Genomic DNA, 12,744 nt, shown 5'->3' with positions numbered 1-12,744 from the left:
GCCCTTCTCACCAATCCTAGTTTTTGCAAAGCTCTTCTTCTCTTTCCCAAATCTTATCCTTCACAAACCAGAATTCATGCCAAATAGTAGAAAAAGAAAATACTTCTCCAAGGATGGAAAATATTAATACTACTCCGTTAATGAATTCAGGCCAAATTCTTCCTAGGCCGAAGCTTCTAAGACTCTGACCACTCCATCACCGACTTGCAATAGCACTTTTCATGCCGACGATGAAAGTCACGATTCGAAATGGTATAAGATCAATATTCATGCCGATGGTCCTGCCGCCGAGTTCTACCCGGCACCGCTCCTTCCTTGTTGGGCAGGAAAACTTCACAACGAAGATGGCTTTGCGGCCTTGGCTCCCATATTTTTTTTAATATTTAAATATTAATTAAATAATATTATTATATGTAGAGTTTTCATTTTTTTTAATCCTTACAAAAATAAACATAACAATAAAAAAAATCAATTTTTTTTGATAAATCAATCCAAGAACCGCACCAAATCTCTGCTAAGCACATGTTCCAAAACTGAAGCACACAAAAGCAAACTAACCATAAAAAAAAAAAATAATAATAAATAAAATAAATAAAAAACCACCAGAAATATTATCAAGAACCCATACAAAATTATTAAAAAAAAAAAAAATCATACCGTGGCGTTAACTTCTCACTCTGGATTCTTTGATACACCTCTATTTCAAACAAAACCCACGAAAAATTTTGTCAAAAACCCATACAAAACCCATCAGAAAAATCAAGCACTTAAATAAACATTACCAAAAAAAAAAAAATCAATTATTTTTTTATTTTTTATTTTTATTTTTTATCAATCCTTATCTCATTGATACACCTGTTTCAAACAAAAGGCACCAAAAAAATTGACAAAAACTCATACAAAACCCACAAGAAAAATCAAGCACAGAAATAAACATTACAAAATATATATATATATATATCCCTACCTCATTGATATACCTGTTTCTCTCTCTCGTCCAGCCTCTCTCTCTCTCTCTCTCTCTTCGTCTCTCTCCATCACATTATGTTTTGAGTGAAACTAAGGAAAGAGAAAAAAGAAGATAAGAGGGGAGGCTGTCGACAGTGGAGAATAAAAGAGAGAGAAAAAGAAAGGAAAGAAAGTGGATAGTTAGGTAGGGTTAAAATAGTCTTTCAATATCAAATAATTTTGGATGCATAGGTAGATAGACTATTTTTAAGTATAAGGATATTTACTTTTCTGAGTTAATTGGTCTTATTTTACCATTGGCTTATTATATTGGGGCCTTATTAAATTGAGGCATTTTTTAAATTACTTAGTTATCGAGGCCTTAAGTTTTTATGAGAAAAAAAAAAAATAGGCCTTATTAAACAAAAAAAATGGGCCTTAAATTTTTTTTAAAAAAATATATATATTATTATTAAAAAAAAAATTTTGGGCCAATTTTTTTTTTTTTTTTTTAGCCTTATTAATCCAGGGGCCCTAGGCGAGCGTCTCACTCGCCTAATGGTCTAGCCGGCCTTGCCGTGTATAAATTATAGGTGAGTCCATGTACTTGACCAATGACTGGGTCCGTGTTTCTCCTATGTTATCTCCGACAATTTTCCCTTTGGTTTTGTTCTGGTTCTAGGGAATAAGACTTTTGTTTGTAATAATGATTATTATGATCATCAACTATCTGTCAAAATGAAAAATGGGAAGCCATCTCTAATCCTCCATCTTTTCCATGTTTGAGATATTAAGTCGTTTCTGCAGTTGAGAATAGGATTCTTGTCTTCCATTACACCATATGCTTATACCTATTATGATGATAGCTATGATAATAGCGGTTGTGATAGATTTTATTTATATAACATGCAGCATGGATAATCTTACTTAAGAATATGTGATAGAATCTTTTCAGAGAGGTATCAGAACTAGCTACATTTGCGTTATCACCTTAAAATGATTAGTTAATTTGAAGCTTTCATAAAATTCATTATAAAGTCAAGTTTCACCTAGTAACTAAGCAATGTGAGACTTAGCACCTATGACTATCTTTATAAACTGATCGCTCTATGTGGGTTTCTTCTCATCCTCTTAATTTGGGACCGAAATGTTACATGTATAACATACAGCATGGAGGATCTTGGAGCCATCTGACTCGGGGGTCTGCCTCTCCCCCATATCTGTGAAGCAAGCGTGATTATAGGTAATTCTATGTACTGCATGGGTCGATGCCACTGATACAAATGAGATTCTATTGATGGCCTACAATATTGACTTGGATCTGTGTCTACAAGCCCCTCTTAAAGTTGTTGTGGGAAAAAATGATGTTGCCTTCGTCCATGTGGAGAATCAAAGGTTCTTCTTCTTAAATTAAGAAGTTGATGATTATCTTTACCGTATTATAGCTGATGTTTCTCAGATCCTCGAGAGAAAGACTAAAAATATATCGGTTGTGTAAACAAAAATATGCCATGGAATCCAGTCAATTGTCAGATTTGGTCGTACTCTAAGTTTCTTGTTTTCCCATTTGATTTGAAATATTGAAAATCTATAATAGTTTGCTGCTTCGATCCCCTTTGGGCCAGTCTGTGTTTATGTCTCGTGTAAGTGCCAATGGGTGTTAAACTTGCAGGCATAATGGAGCAGATTATGGCTTAATATGTTCCATCTTCTTATGCAATCTCTCTCTCTCTCTCTCTCTCTCTCTCTCTCTATATATATATATATATATATATATTCATTGGTTTTTTTAACTGCAATTATAGTACCATCTAAATGTAAATGCCTCTAAGTATCCTGGATAAGTAAGAAAAAGAAGAATGATGACCATTGTGAGTAACCTCGTATACCGATCCAAACCCCAAAAAACTTAGAAGCTTAATTTTATTTATTTTTTTTTAATTTTTTTTTTAAAAAAGTACTTAATATTCTAATTTCCATCACTTGTTGACCTTTTAAGTATTGAGATTTCCTACAATTCTCTCAATTCAAATTGTTCGTTTGTAATATATGGCTAAACACAAGCCATATGTTGACAAACATAGAGAAAATAACCCAAAAAAGTGGAAAAAAAGAGAGTTGATTTTGGAGTGGTCCGGCCACCCTATTTGGCGGTTACATATTATCCCAAAAACAAACTTGGTGTTGTACACCACACTTTCAAGGTGAGAGAATGGTCGGATCACTTCCAAAAGCATGTTTTGTGTGGGTGAGTAAGCAACTCCCAACCAATTTTTAAGGTTGCCAACCACCTGGCTTTGGAATGGTCTAACCACCACCCCCCATCCATGATTGGCCACAACCTTAAAAGTTGTCGACCATCCCAACACAGTTTAAAGAGTGGTCTCACAACCAAAAGCTGCAAGACAATAAATTGCTGGGAAAATTTAACCAAAAAGGATCAGACCTGATCCATTATTCCAAAGAAAGCATTCCCTCCAACTTACAACTTTCATTTTTTTTTTTTTTTTTTTTTTTCTGTGTACCCTCCTTTGTTATGACATTGCTTAGCATTATATTGGTGCCTCTACTATGTTACAAGCTAAATGGAACAAGACCAAATATTATATATATATAAAAGAAAAAAACTAATTTAAACACACCAAAGATCATGCCCTCTTTGTAGTACTAAGAGCCTACACTTCTCAACATCTCTTCACGAATCGACCCTGCAAAGATGGGGGAATATAACATATAATTACTACAAGAAAAAACAAATGATAAGAGACAACTCGAGCAACCTATGGACAAGATTACAAAGCAAATGATTAGTAAAATGAAAAATATAATAAAATTGAAGATTAAATTAACATATATAAACAATATATTAGTACCCATTTAGTATTAAGAAAAATCAAATAAAGCCCATTTAAATAAAAGAGAGCCTACATTATTTTATTCAATGTCTTGTCACGACCACACAATACACTGAATTAAATTATAAGGTACAATAAATTGACCTTGCTATGAATCAAAGGGCCACATAATTACTTGAAAAATTAAATTGTTGGGACTTGTCACAACATGGTTAGCTTTGAAATTAATAGCGGTGACGTCATGACTTTGACTGAAAATGAAACACACGACTGGCTTGAAAGGAACAAAGCACAAAATGCCAATGTGTCACGTAAACATTTTAGTTTCAATAATTCCGGACCCTTAACCACATCAACCACATCTGTATTGCTACTATAACAATAATTTGACAAAAATTATTTTCTCAAAAAAAATAAATAAAAGGCAAAAATTATTTATTGACCTCCCTCCTAAATTTATAGACATTTTTCTCGGATATATATAATTCCAATTCAATTTATTACCGTGTCATTGTTTCTTAGAACGGTTCTCACATGCACTATTAAAAAGGATAGAAATTTCCCACAAAGTAGGGTGTAAATTTTTTTTTTATTACAACAGTCTCTAAAAGTATCATATGAGAAACATGTTTTTTTAATAGCATGTGTTTCTCCCGATCGTTTTGAATAAGATCAATAAAAAATGTCAGATTCTCACATGTTCAGGAAACACAAAACACTTTTAGGGACTGGGTTGAAAAAAGTCCTACAACCTAGTTTATAAGAAATTTATATCTTATTAAAAAAACATATAAAAATCATAGAAAATGATTATCTTCATTTCAAATTCCCTCCATTTCTTCCAGTGCATTTAGAAGGGCAGAATTGTCCAAATTTTTTTGAAGGTAAAATTTTTAGACAACACTACCCTACTAAATGCATTAACCGGAGGAAATAGCAGGAATTTGAAATGGAGAGGATCCTTTTCCAAAAATCACATACTCTAAATACATATATCAATTTAATAGGCGAAATTGAACGACTTCTTTTCAACCCAATTTGAATGGAAAATGATACTCTACATTTCAAATTCCCTCCATTTCCTTCAATCAGTGCATTTATAAAGGCAAAATTGTCCAATTTTTTTTGGACAGCACTACCCTTCTAAATGCACTAACAGAAGAAAATGAAGGAGATTTGAAATGGAGAGGATCCTTTTCCAATTTGGATATCCGCATAAATATCTTCTTTAAGAGGGAGGATGCATACATAGCTCCCGTGCCATTATTCCACAGTCCAATTTCTGTTTTATCACAAATAATGGCAAGGGACTAAAAAAAATTATAGACAAAGATGGATCTTTGAATTCCACTCAAACCTTTGAAATGCACATCATTCTAAGAACTTAGAACATTGAAGATAGTAGTTTTAGGCATTAAATCATCGATTATCTCAAAAGTTAACGCAAATAAAAAAGAGTAGACTTGATTATTTAAACTAATATTTTAACATTCCTCTTAACGTATGAGTTTAAACTCTCCCTCAATAAATGAGACCCAACTTGTGAAATATTTAACTGAAATTGAGTAAACTGCACTGTGTAGGGTTCAAACTCATAACGTCTGTTGTGATATCATGTTAAATTATCACTTATCTAAAAAATTTAAACGGTTGGAAAATAGTAGACTTGATAATTTAAATTAATATTCTAACATTATATTGGTTTCCTATAGACAACAATTTCCTCAACAAAAATGGTAACGTGGCACCTTGGATATTCTCTAAAATTCCCTATTTAAAGGCCCCATCTACGTAAAGTTAAATCCTTCTTAACAAGTTAATTATACCCACGGGCATGCAAATGTCAATTTTCAGGACAAAAATGTGTCACTGTTCTGCAGCCGCCGTTTAAACAGCAGCCACAACTTTAAAACTAGTGGAATAATGTTAACTTACGTTTCAAACTACAACGAGGACTTTGAATATAACTCAACAATGAAGCATTGCCCTGCTGAAAATCAAAAAGTAGGGTAGAGAATTCGTATTCACGTGTAGGATTTAGGTTGTGTCGAGATAAGGATAATAAAATTATATGGATCAACTCTAATCCGACTCATTTAATTAAACGGATTAAATCCTTCAAATCTAATATGCTAATTATATGTTAGGTTTGCGAGTAATGTCAAAAATTGTTAATCCTACTCCAACCAAAAGACATGCTTCAGCTAGAAGAAAAAGAAAAAGTGAAGAGGGCAGGCTGAAGGTTACCTTCATACGGGGTCGTTTCTCGGCATTAAGCTTTCGAACTTCGTATCTAATTCGCTTAGAGAAGAGTCTATTTTGCCTCTTCTCCTTGTATCTCAACACACTTGCTTCTCTGTGCCTCATCTTCCAACCATCTTTGCCTTCCACTTCCTCTTCCACTTTGATGCTACCAATATAACCATTACCCATTTCTGGCACCCTCCATAGATTAGCAGCGCTGCCCCAGCTATCCGCTAAAACCTGCCCATTACATATATAAGATTGTCAGCATTTGTTACTATACTATGATTGAATCCCATGCATGTCTCAACCCAACTTCAATGCAATTAGAAAAACTTGTTGGCCATCCATTTGTGAAAATAAGAAGAAAAAAAAAAAACAAAAAACAAAAAACAAAAAAGATGAGTTAAGAGGGAATGGAGTCAAATATTATGGACAGGAATATTTTCTTTTCATTGGATGTTTGATAAAAAAAAAGAAAGAAAAAAAAGAAGAAGAGAAATGGACAGAGATGGAAAGGAAGAGAACACTTGATTCGACAATTATATTACATTTACTTTTTACTTAAAGTCCTTCATAAATTAACGTGATAATCCACATGCCAATTGCCATATTAGTCACTAAACAATTAAATTTGATTGTAGTTGACATTATAGTGCTATATGGACTAACACGTTCGTTTGTAAGTCATGTGTCACTTACATGTTTGATGTCTGATAATAAACAATTAAATTTGATTGTGGCTGATACGACAATGCCACATAGACTGTCATATCACTTAAAAGGAATTGTAGTAAAAGATGTAGTACTCCAAAAATTTTCATTTTTTAATTAAGCATTTCACCCCATTTAATGTCAATCCCCTCTTGATTCTCGATTCCACCCATATTGGAGGCAATGCATGTAAAGGAATGGAATGGAACCTATGCACCCTTTTTCCTTTTCCTTTCTTTTAAAAGAACTTCCAAAAGAAGGGAATAGTGCTGCATTGCCCATATTCTAGCTTTTCCATTCATTCTTCCCAAATGGGTTGTGTTACTGGGATCTTTTCCAGTTAAATGAACTGGATAATATTTAGTTAGTTATATTAGAAGGGGTTTTTTGTCTTTTTACTTTTTGAGATGACAAAAATACCCCTAAAATATAATTAACTGAATATTGTCCGGTTCAAATAAATCGAAAAGGATACTAATTCATGTTATTATCATAGTAAGAGACCTACTACCCCAAATGACTCAAACCTAAATCTTATGCAAGTGAAAAAAAAATTGAGGAGGCAGGTCCCCCTCTTGAAAAATATCAATAATTCCAACCAACAAAATTGTTGGTGAAGTGGGCCATAAGCCACAGTTGGCTAAGGTGCACTGGACCCCCCAAAAAAAGCAAAAAAGTGCTAGTAATCAGATTCAAAACAATGCTCAAATGCAAGCACTCACTGCAATATTTCCACATGTAGTTATGTAGTCATTCATTCATTCAAATACAGAGATATAGCCATTAGAAAATCAACTAAAAGTTGTTGCAGAAAGATTAATTACAGAACAGCTGAGATATAATAGTAAGAAGAATTGAACAGTAAATGATGGAGAACTTACATTGGCAGTGGCGTCATGGGGAAGAAAATCATCATGCAAGTCAGGCACAGTCTGTGGAGGAGACTCTCCTTCAATGTAAAGAGGGCCCTTACCAGACCAAGCCTTCAAGATGCCCTGATAATCGAGCTTTAACGACAACGACCCTTGCGGTGACGTCCGCCGCTTTGCACACCAAACGACGTCGGTGGCGCAGCTAGTTACCTCCTCCGGCTCCTTCTTCTCTACCAGTACCTCCGAGTAACACACCCACTTCTCGCCGCTCAGGTCCCTGTCTCTCTTCCTCATGGCCGTCCGTACCAGCTTTGAGCTCGCACTCTGATCACAATTATTACCACCACCATCAGCAAGACGACCCTCGTCGCTGTCCTGTCCCCCGTAGGCGTACGGCGGCGGAGAGAGGGAGTCCTCCTCGGAGGAAGAAACTCCGGAGAGGAGGCCGTTGAGAGTGGTGGCGCCGCCGCCGCCCTCGGAGTTGAAGAGGAACGCCACGTTCTCGTCATGTATGTCGACTTTGTGATCTTCGACTAGGTTTTCTGGGTGCAGAGGGAACAGGTTGAGCTGGTGGTGCTCATGGTGATTGGTTTTGCAGTTGTGGGTCATTTGGGTCGAGTTTTGTGAGTTCTCCGAGGAGAGCTTTAGGCGGAGACTCAGAAACTTGGGCTTCCTGGTCTTGGTTCTTGTTTTGCGAGCTGGTTTGACTGCTTCTCTCTCTTTCTTGATCTTCGACCTGGTTTTCATATCAGGAGGACTGTTCTTGTTGCACATCTCTCACTCCCTCAGTCACTCTCACTCACTCACGCACAGGGCTCTGTTTTTAGTTCAATTTTGTCTGGAGTTTTCTAGTTCTGAATTGGGGGTTGAAGAAAATGTGAGAAGTGAGAAGAAAAAATGATCAACTTTTTGTGACTCCATTGGGCAGGGAGAGAGAGCGACATGACAGGAGTTTTAGTCAGCCGAGCTCGTACAGGGAGATGATGTAGATGGAATGCTTTATCGACACGTGGGCTGATATGATTGGGTGAGGCAGCGGATTGTGTTGTTATCCGGATTTCGTTTGCTGTGGATTGGATGGACGGATTGGGGTTTTTTTCAAGCGTAATTTTATTTATAAAACATTCATTAGTACGCTGCCCGAGCTTACCGTGACTCCGTGGGTCTGATTAATGCATTTCTCTTTCTTTTATATATATATATATATATATATATATATATATATGTAACAATTCAGACAAGAAAATATATATGGACTTGTATATCGGAGTTTATGAGAAAATATCTCATAAACTGTTAATATTGGTTATAAGCATCATATTTGTAATGATTTCCATATAGATTGTACCGTTAATTTTGTTAACCTGCTGGTATTTATAAATATTAAAATATTAATTAAATAATTAATTATTTATATTGAGTGTGGGATGATTATGTGAGATGTGGACACTCCCGCCACCACACCACTCATCTACTGACCTACTTCCAGAGGAAATCAACTAACCGTATGGGTTTCCATGTTTTTGGAGAGGAGGGGAAAAAAATTTGCAGAGACATATAGAAGATGATGATGACGTGGATTTTTGGGAAAAGTATGAAGCCAATCAGCAATAACTTTACACGAGAAAGTGCACGGTGGGACCACCCTCCTAATTTGCCTATAGCAAATTTACGCCGGCCTCTCTCTCTCTCTCTCTCTCTCGTCTCTCGACTCTCTCTCTCGCTTTCGAGCTGCAAGCGGCAAGACCGTCGTGCCTCTCTCACTCATCTCCCGTCGTGTTCGGTGGCTTAACTTCAGCAGATTTTCTCTTTTCAGGTATAGATTTTTCGAGTTACTTCATTTTCTTTGATTTTGATTTTTAGAACTAATTGAGGATTTCAAACTTTCAAAATCTATGAATAGATTTTGATTCTTTGATTTTGAACGTTTGGTTATTTGATTTACTTTTATTTTCGAGGTAGTTTATATTATTAGGAATACTTAGGAATGAGAATGATATATTTTTACGCAACCTTGAGTTGATTTACTCTACCTCGATTTTTCCTGTAAGCATTGACATGATTTTTTCGCTATTTTTCCTATCCCTTCTCTTTAGGCAAAGATTAGTGAGAGGAAGCTCTCTGCTTCTTTTGAAATGGACCAATATATGATGATATTTCTATAATTAACTTGCTATTCATCATAGGACTGTCTGAGCTGAAATTAAAAAAAGAATAATAATAAATAAAAATTTGAAATTTTTAAAAGAAAACGTGCTGTCTTTTTAATAGTTCTCTGTTATGCAACAAGAAGTACTTACATGCTGCTGTGTTGATGATGAAGACATATATATATATACACACACACACACACATCATATGATGTTGTAGTTTGCTGTAATTATTATTGAAATTTGTATTGCCCTGCAGATATTCCTTGGATATGTGTATTTTGACATGTAAGGGAAAAGGTGTTAGCTAGGGTTGTTTGTCCTTCACTTTAGATGGATGCACCGGCACCAAAAGTGCCACCTAACCGTATAGGTACACCTACACCTTCTTCATCAGCTACTGCTTCTTGTTATCCATCTTCTCGGTCTCCTATTGATAGTACAATGAGTCCCATAGATGCTGAAGAAACCTTTAATGATGATGGCAGTGAATCTGATGAGTTGAATACGGATACCCAAGAGACTAGATGTGTTGCTTCTATGTCAAGTGGTGGTCGTGGTGGACGACGACCAACCCCTAAGAAAAAAAAGAAAGAGCGAAAAGATTTGCAGCACGGGACCATTTTACTAAAGATATAAATAGTCCCGTAGTCCTCTGATTTTTTATTTAAGTGTCCTGATGTTAGCAGTAGGAAAGCCAAATCATGACCCCCTCTCCCTTTCCACTTCCCGGTGGTGGTGCATGTAGGCGCGTCACTCCCCTTATCTGTCTTTTTCCTCTGATCTGCTGCAATTATTCTATGGGGTTGTCAAGAAACTGGTCCGTGGACTCGAAAAACTTCGAAACGCTAGTTAAGGATGACTCTACCAAGCTGATTATACATGAGAGATGCAGGGGACAGCGCCGTTCCATTCGCCTGAACAGCCAAGAGTCTAATTATTCATCTGCATCCACCAATGGTATACAACAGCCCCTAAGCTTAACCAGCATAAGCTCTCCTTCATTCCCTTCCCATGATGGCCTATTTTGCACGCTCTCTAATTTGGCTTCACATCTTTCTCATTCATTGCACAGGAAAACAGGTAATTGAGAGAGATATCAAACATAGCCGATGAACAAGAGCACAGACTCGTGGGAAATCCATCACATCCCAGACAAGCCTCCAACACCGCCTGACCAACAACCCACCGGTTAGTTTATCATATCCCTACACAATTTCCAGAACTTTCAAAAATGTTTTCCGGTGTTTTGATATGTTTTTGTCTTTTTGGTTATTTTGTGATGTACAGTGAATGTTTTTGCTTCAGCTATTGAGCCAAAGCTCGCCAACACTTTGGTAAGGTTAGCTTCGATTTCCTACTTTTGATTTCATTTTATTTCTAATTTGAGCTTTAGTTGTTATTTCCTTGGAAGTTTAAATCAAATGAAACAAAATCTTTCTTTTTGTTGTTATCATCTGAATTTGGTGTTTGTAATCCAAATGTTACTGTATATGGACAACATGCGTGCAGCCATGCACATATAGGTGTAGGATTGGTATAACATTATTTCAAATAAAAAATTTTCTATTTTTATTCGTTTAAATTAGACAGCGCCACTGGAGGCTCTCTGCCATGTGAAGCGTGTTCAGAAGAAATATCTTGAATTAGGTATGCATGCACATCTAGTCTTGTGTGTGTGATGCATTCCTAGGATTCTCACGTTATATGGTGTATCTCCAACACACTAGCTGTGTCTTTGGGATGATGCAACTTTACTAGATTGGGTTACTCAACTGAGGCCCATTCCCACCAGTGGGGTAATCTACCTATTGGACTACCTGATCAAGCTCTTCTGTTCATGGAGCTCAAGTTAAAGACTAATTTCTCATTTGATTTCACCTCCAAAAAAATTTAAAAAATAAAAATTCTTATTTGGTTTTCTCTAGCCAAGTTGAACCAGCGTAGAATAATTTGTTTGACTTTGGACTTTTTTTGTGAGTTAATCTAGAATAGGAGTGTAATGCTTACTTCTTTGTCAGCTGAGAAGCAAAATGTCTTTACATTAATATAAGACTTATAAGATCTCAACTTCCTGGAATGGTGCTAGGCTAGTGACTCTGGGTTACATGTAAATATGTTTATGTGCATAAAGAATTTATAAATATGTAAGATGGTATTATAATTATATCATACAATAAATTAGATAACAGAAATTGGACTTGGGTTGGGTTGCCCGGGGTTTCAACATATCTCTCACTGAGTAAATCTTGTTTAGTGGTTTGAAACATACTCATTATGGATCTTGGAAGTTACCCAAAGGTGGTTTTTCCAAATTGAGCATTCTTTCTCAGCTAGAACGAGAGACGCTCACTTAGTGTGGCCAGTGTAGTCTAAAGTTGGCAGTGTATGTGAAGATGTACAATACCTGATGTTTATCCCAGTCAGTCTTTGCAGTGTATGGTATTATGCGAACTCATTCAGGATATTTGGCAGTGAAGCTTTGATGTTATTTGAGGTTCATATTGAAGCACACACATGCTTAGCATGTTTGACTATTACACTTGTGAGTTGTGAGGCCATGACCAATTCTTTTATTTACCTGCATATTTCCTTCTGCTGTGCAGGAAGTGAATGCTGCAGTGATTGTGGATCCTTCAGTTAAGCAAGTAATTGCTAGTGCATGTGATGAAAGTTGCTGTTGGAATACTCCCACTAACAAAACCAGCATTCGACCTTGCTCCTTGAAACAGCCAGAAGCTTGTATTTCCCATCCTGAGTCCAATATAGTAGTAACCCATGACAGTTTTCTTCCAAATGGTTCCACCACTAAACTCAAACAATTATGTACTGGTGTTTCTTGTTTATACCTTTGGCAGTGGTGTCCTCAACGAGAGCTCTAAGAGAGAGAGAGAGAGAGAGACGGGTTGGCACAAAGTAAAAGTTCAATCATGCCATTACACTGTCCAAGCCAGCACCTTT

At 36.2% G+C, this 12,744-nt stretch overlaps 2 protein-coding genes across 3 annotated transcripts; one reads left to right on the top strand and one right to left on the bottom strand.

Moving 5' to 3' along the window:
• Nucleotides 1–3,373: 3,373 nt before the first annotated feature.
• Nucleotides 3,374–8,638, bottom strand: LOC132181466 (uncharacterized). The gene is made up of 3 exons (XM_059594700.1): nucleotides 7,643–8,638; nucleotides 6,051–6,287; nucleotides 3,374–3,656 (listed from the first exon to the last, which is right to left on the bottom strand). The coding sequence occupies exons 1-3, from the start codon at nucleotides 8,405–8,407 to the stop codon at nucleotides 3,633–3,635; spliced, it is 1,026 nt and encodes a 341-aa protein (XP_059450683.1). The 5' UTR covers nucleotides 8,408–8,638; the 3' UTR covers nucleotides 3,374–3,632.
• A 462-nt stretch (nucleotides 8,639–9,100) lies between these two features.
• LOC132180265 (uncharacterized) lies at nucleotides 9,101–12,730 on the top strand. 2 transcript variants are annotated; one of them, XR_009440097.1, is made up of 5 exons: nucleotides 9,101–9,449; nucleotides 10,043–10,743; nucleotides 10,859–10,974; nucleotides 11,074–11,125; nucleotides 12,390–12,629. XR_009440097.1 is itself a non-coding variant. In XM_059593017.1 (5 exons), the coding sequence occupies exons 3-5, from the start codon at nucleotides 10,896–10,898 to the stop codon at nucleotides 12,663–12,665; spliced, it is 402 nt and encodes a 133-aa protein (XP_059449000.1). In that variant the 5' UTR covers nucleotides 9,101–9,449; nucleotides 10,043–10,743; nucleotides 10,859–10,895; the 3' UTR covers nucleotides 12,666–12,730. The 2 variants fall into 2 exon arrangements, 1 of the variants encoding a protein (XP_059449000.1); XM_059593017.1 differs by having other exon boundaries at nucleotides 11,074–11,120; nucleotides 12,390–12,730.
• Nucleotides 12,731–12,744: the final 14 nt, after the last annotated feature.

Source organism: Corylus avellana, chromosome ca5, assembly GCF_901000735.1.
Source record: "Corylus avellana chromosome ca5, CavTom2PMs-1.0".
Lineage (NCBI taxonomy): Eukaryota > Viridiplantae > Streptophyta > Magnoliopsida > Fagales > Betulaceae > Corylus > Corylus avellana.
Note: the sequence above shows the minus strand (reverse complement) of the source record. Positions and strands in the feature narration are given on the sequence as shown.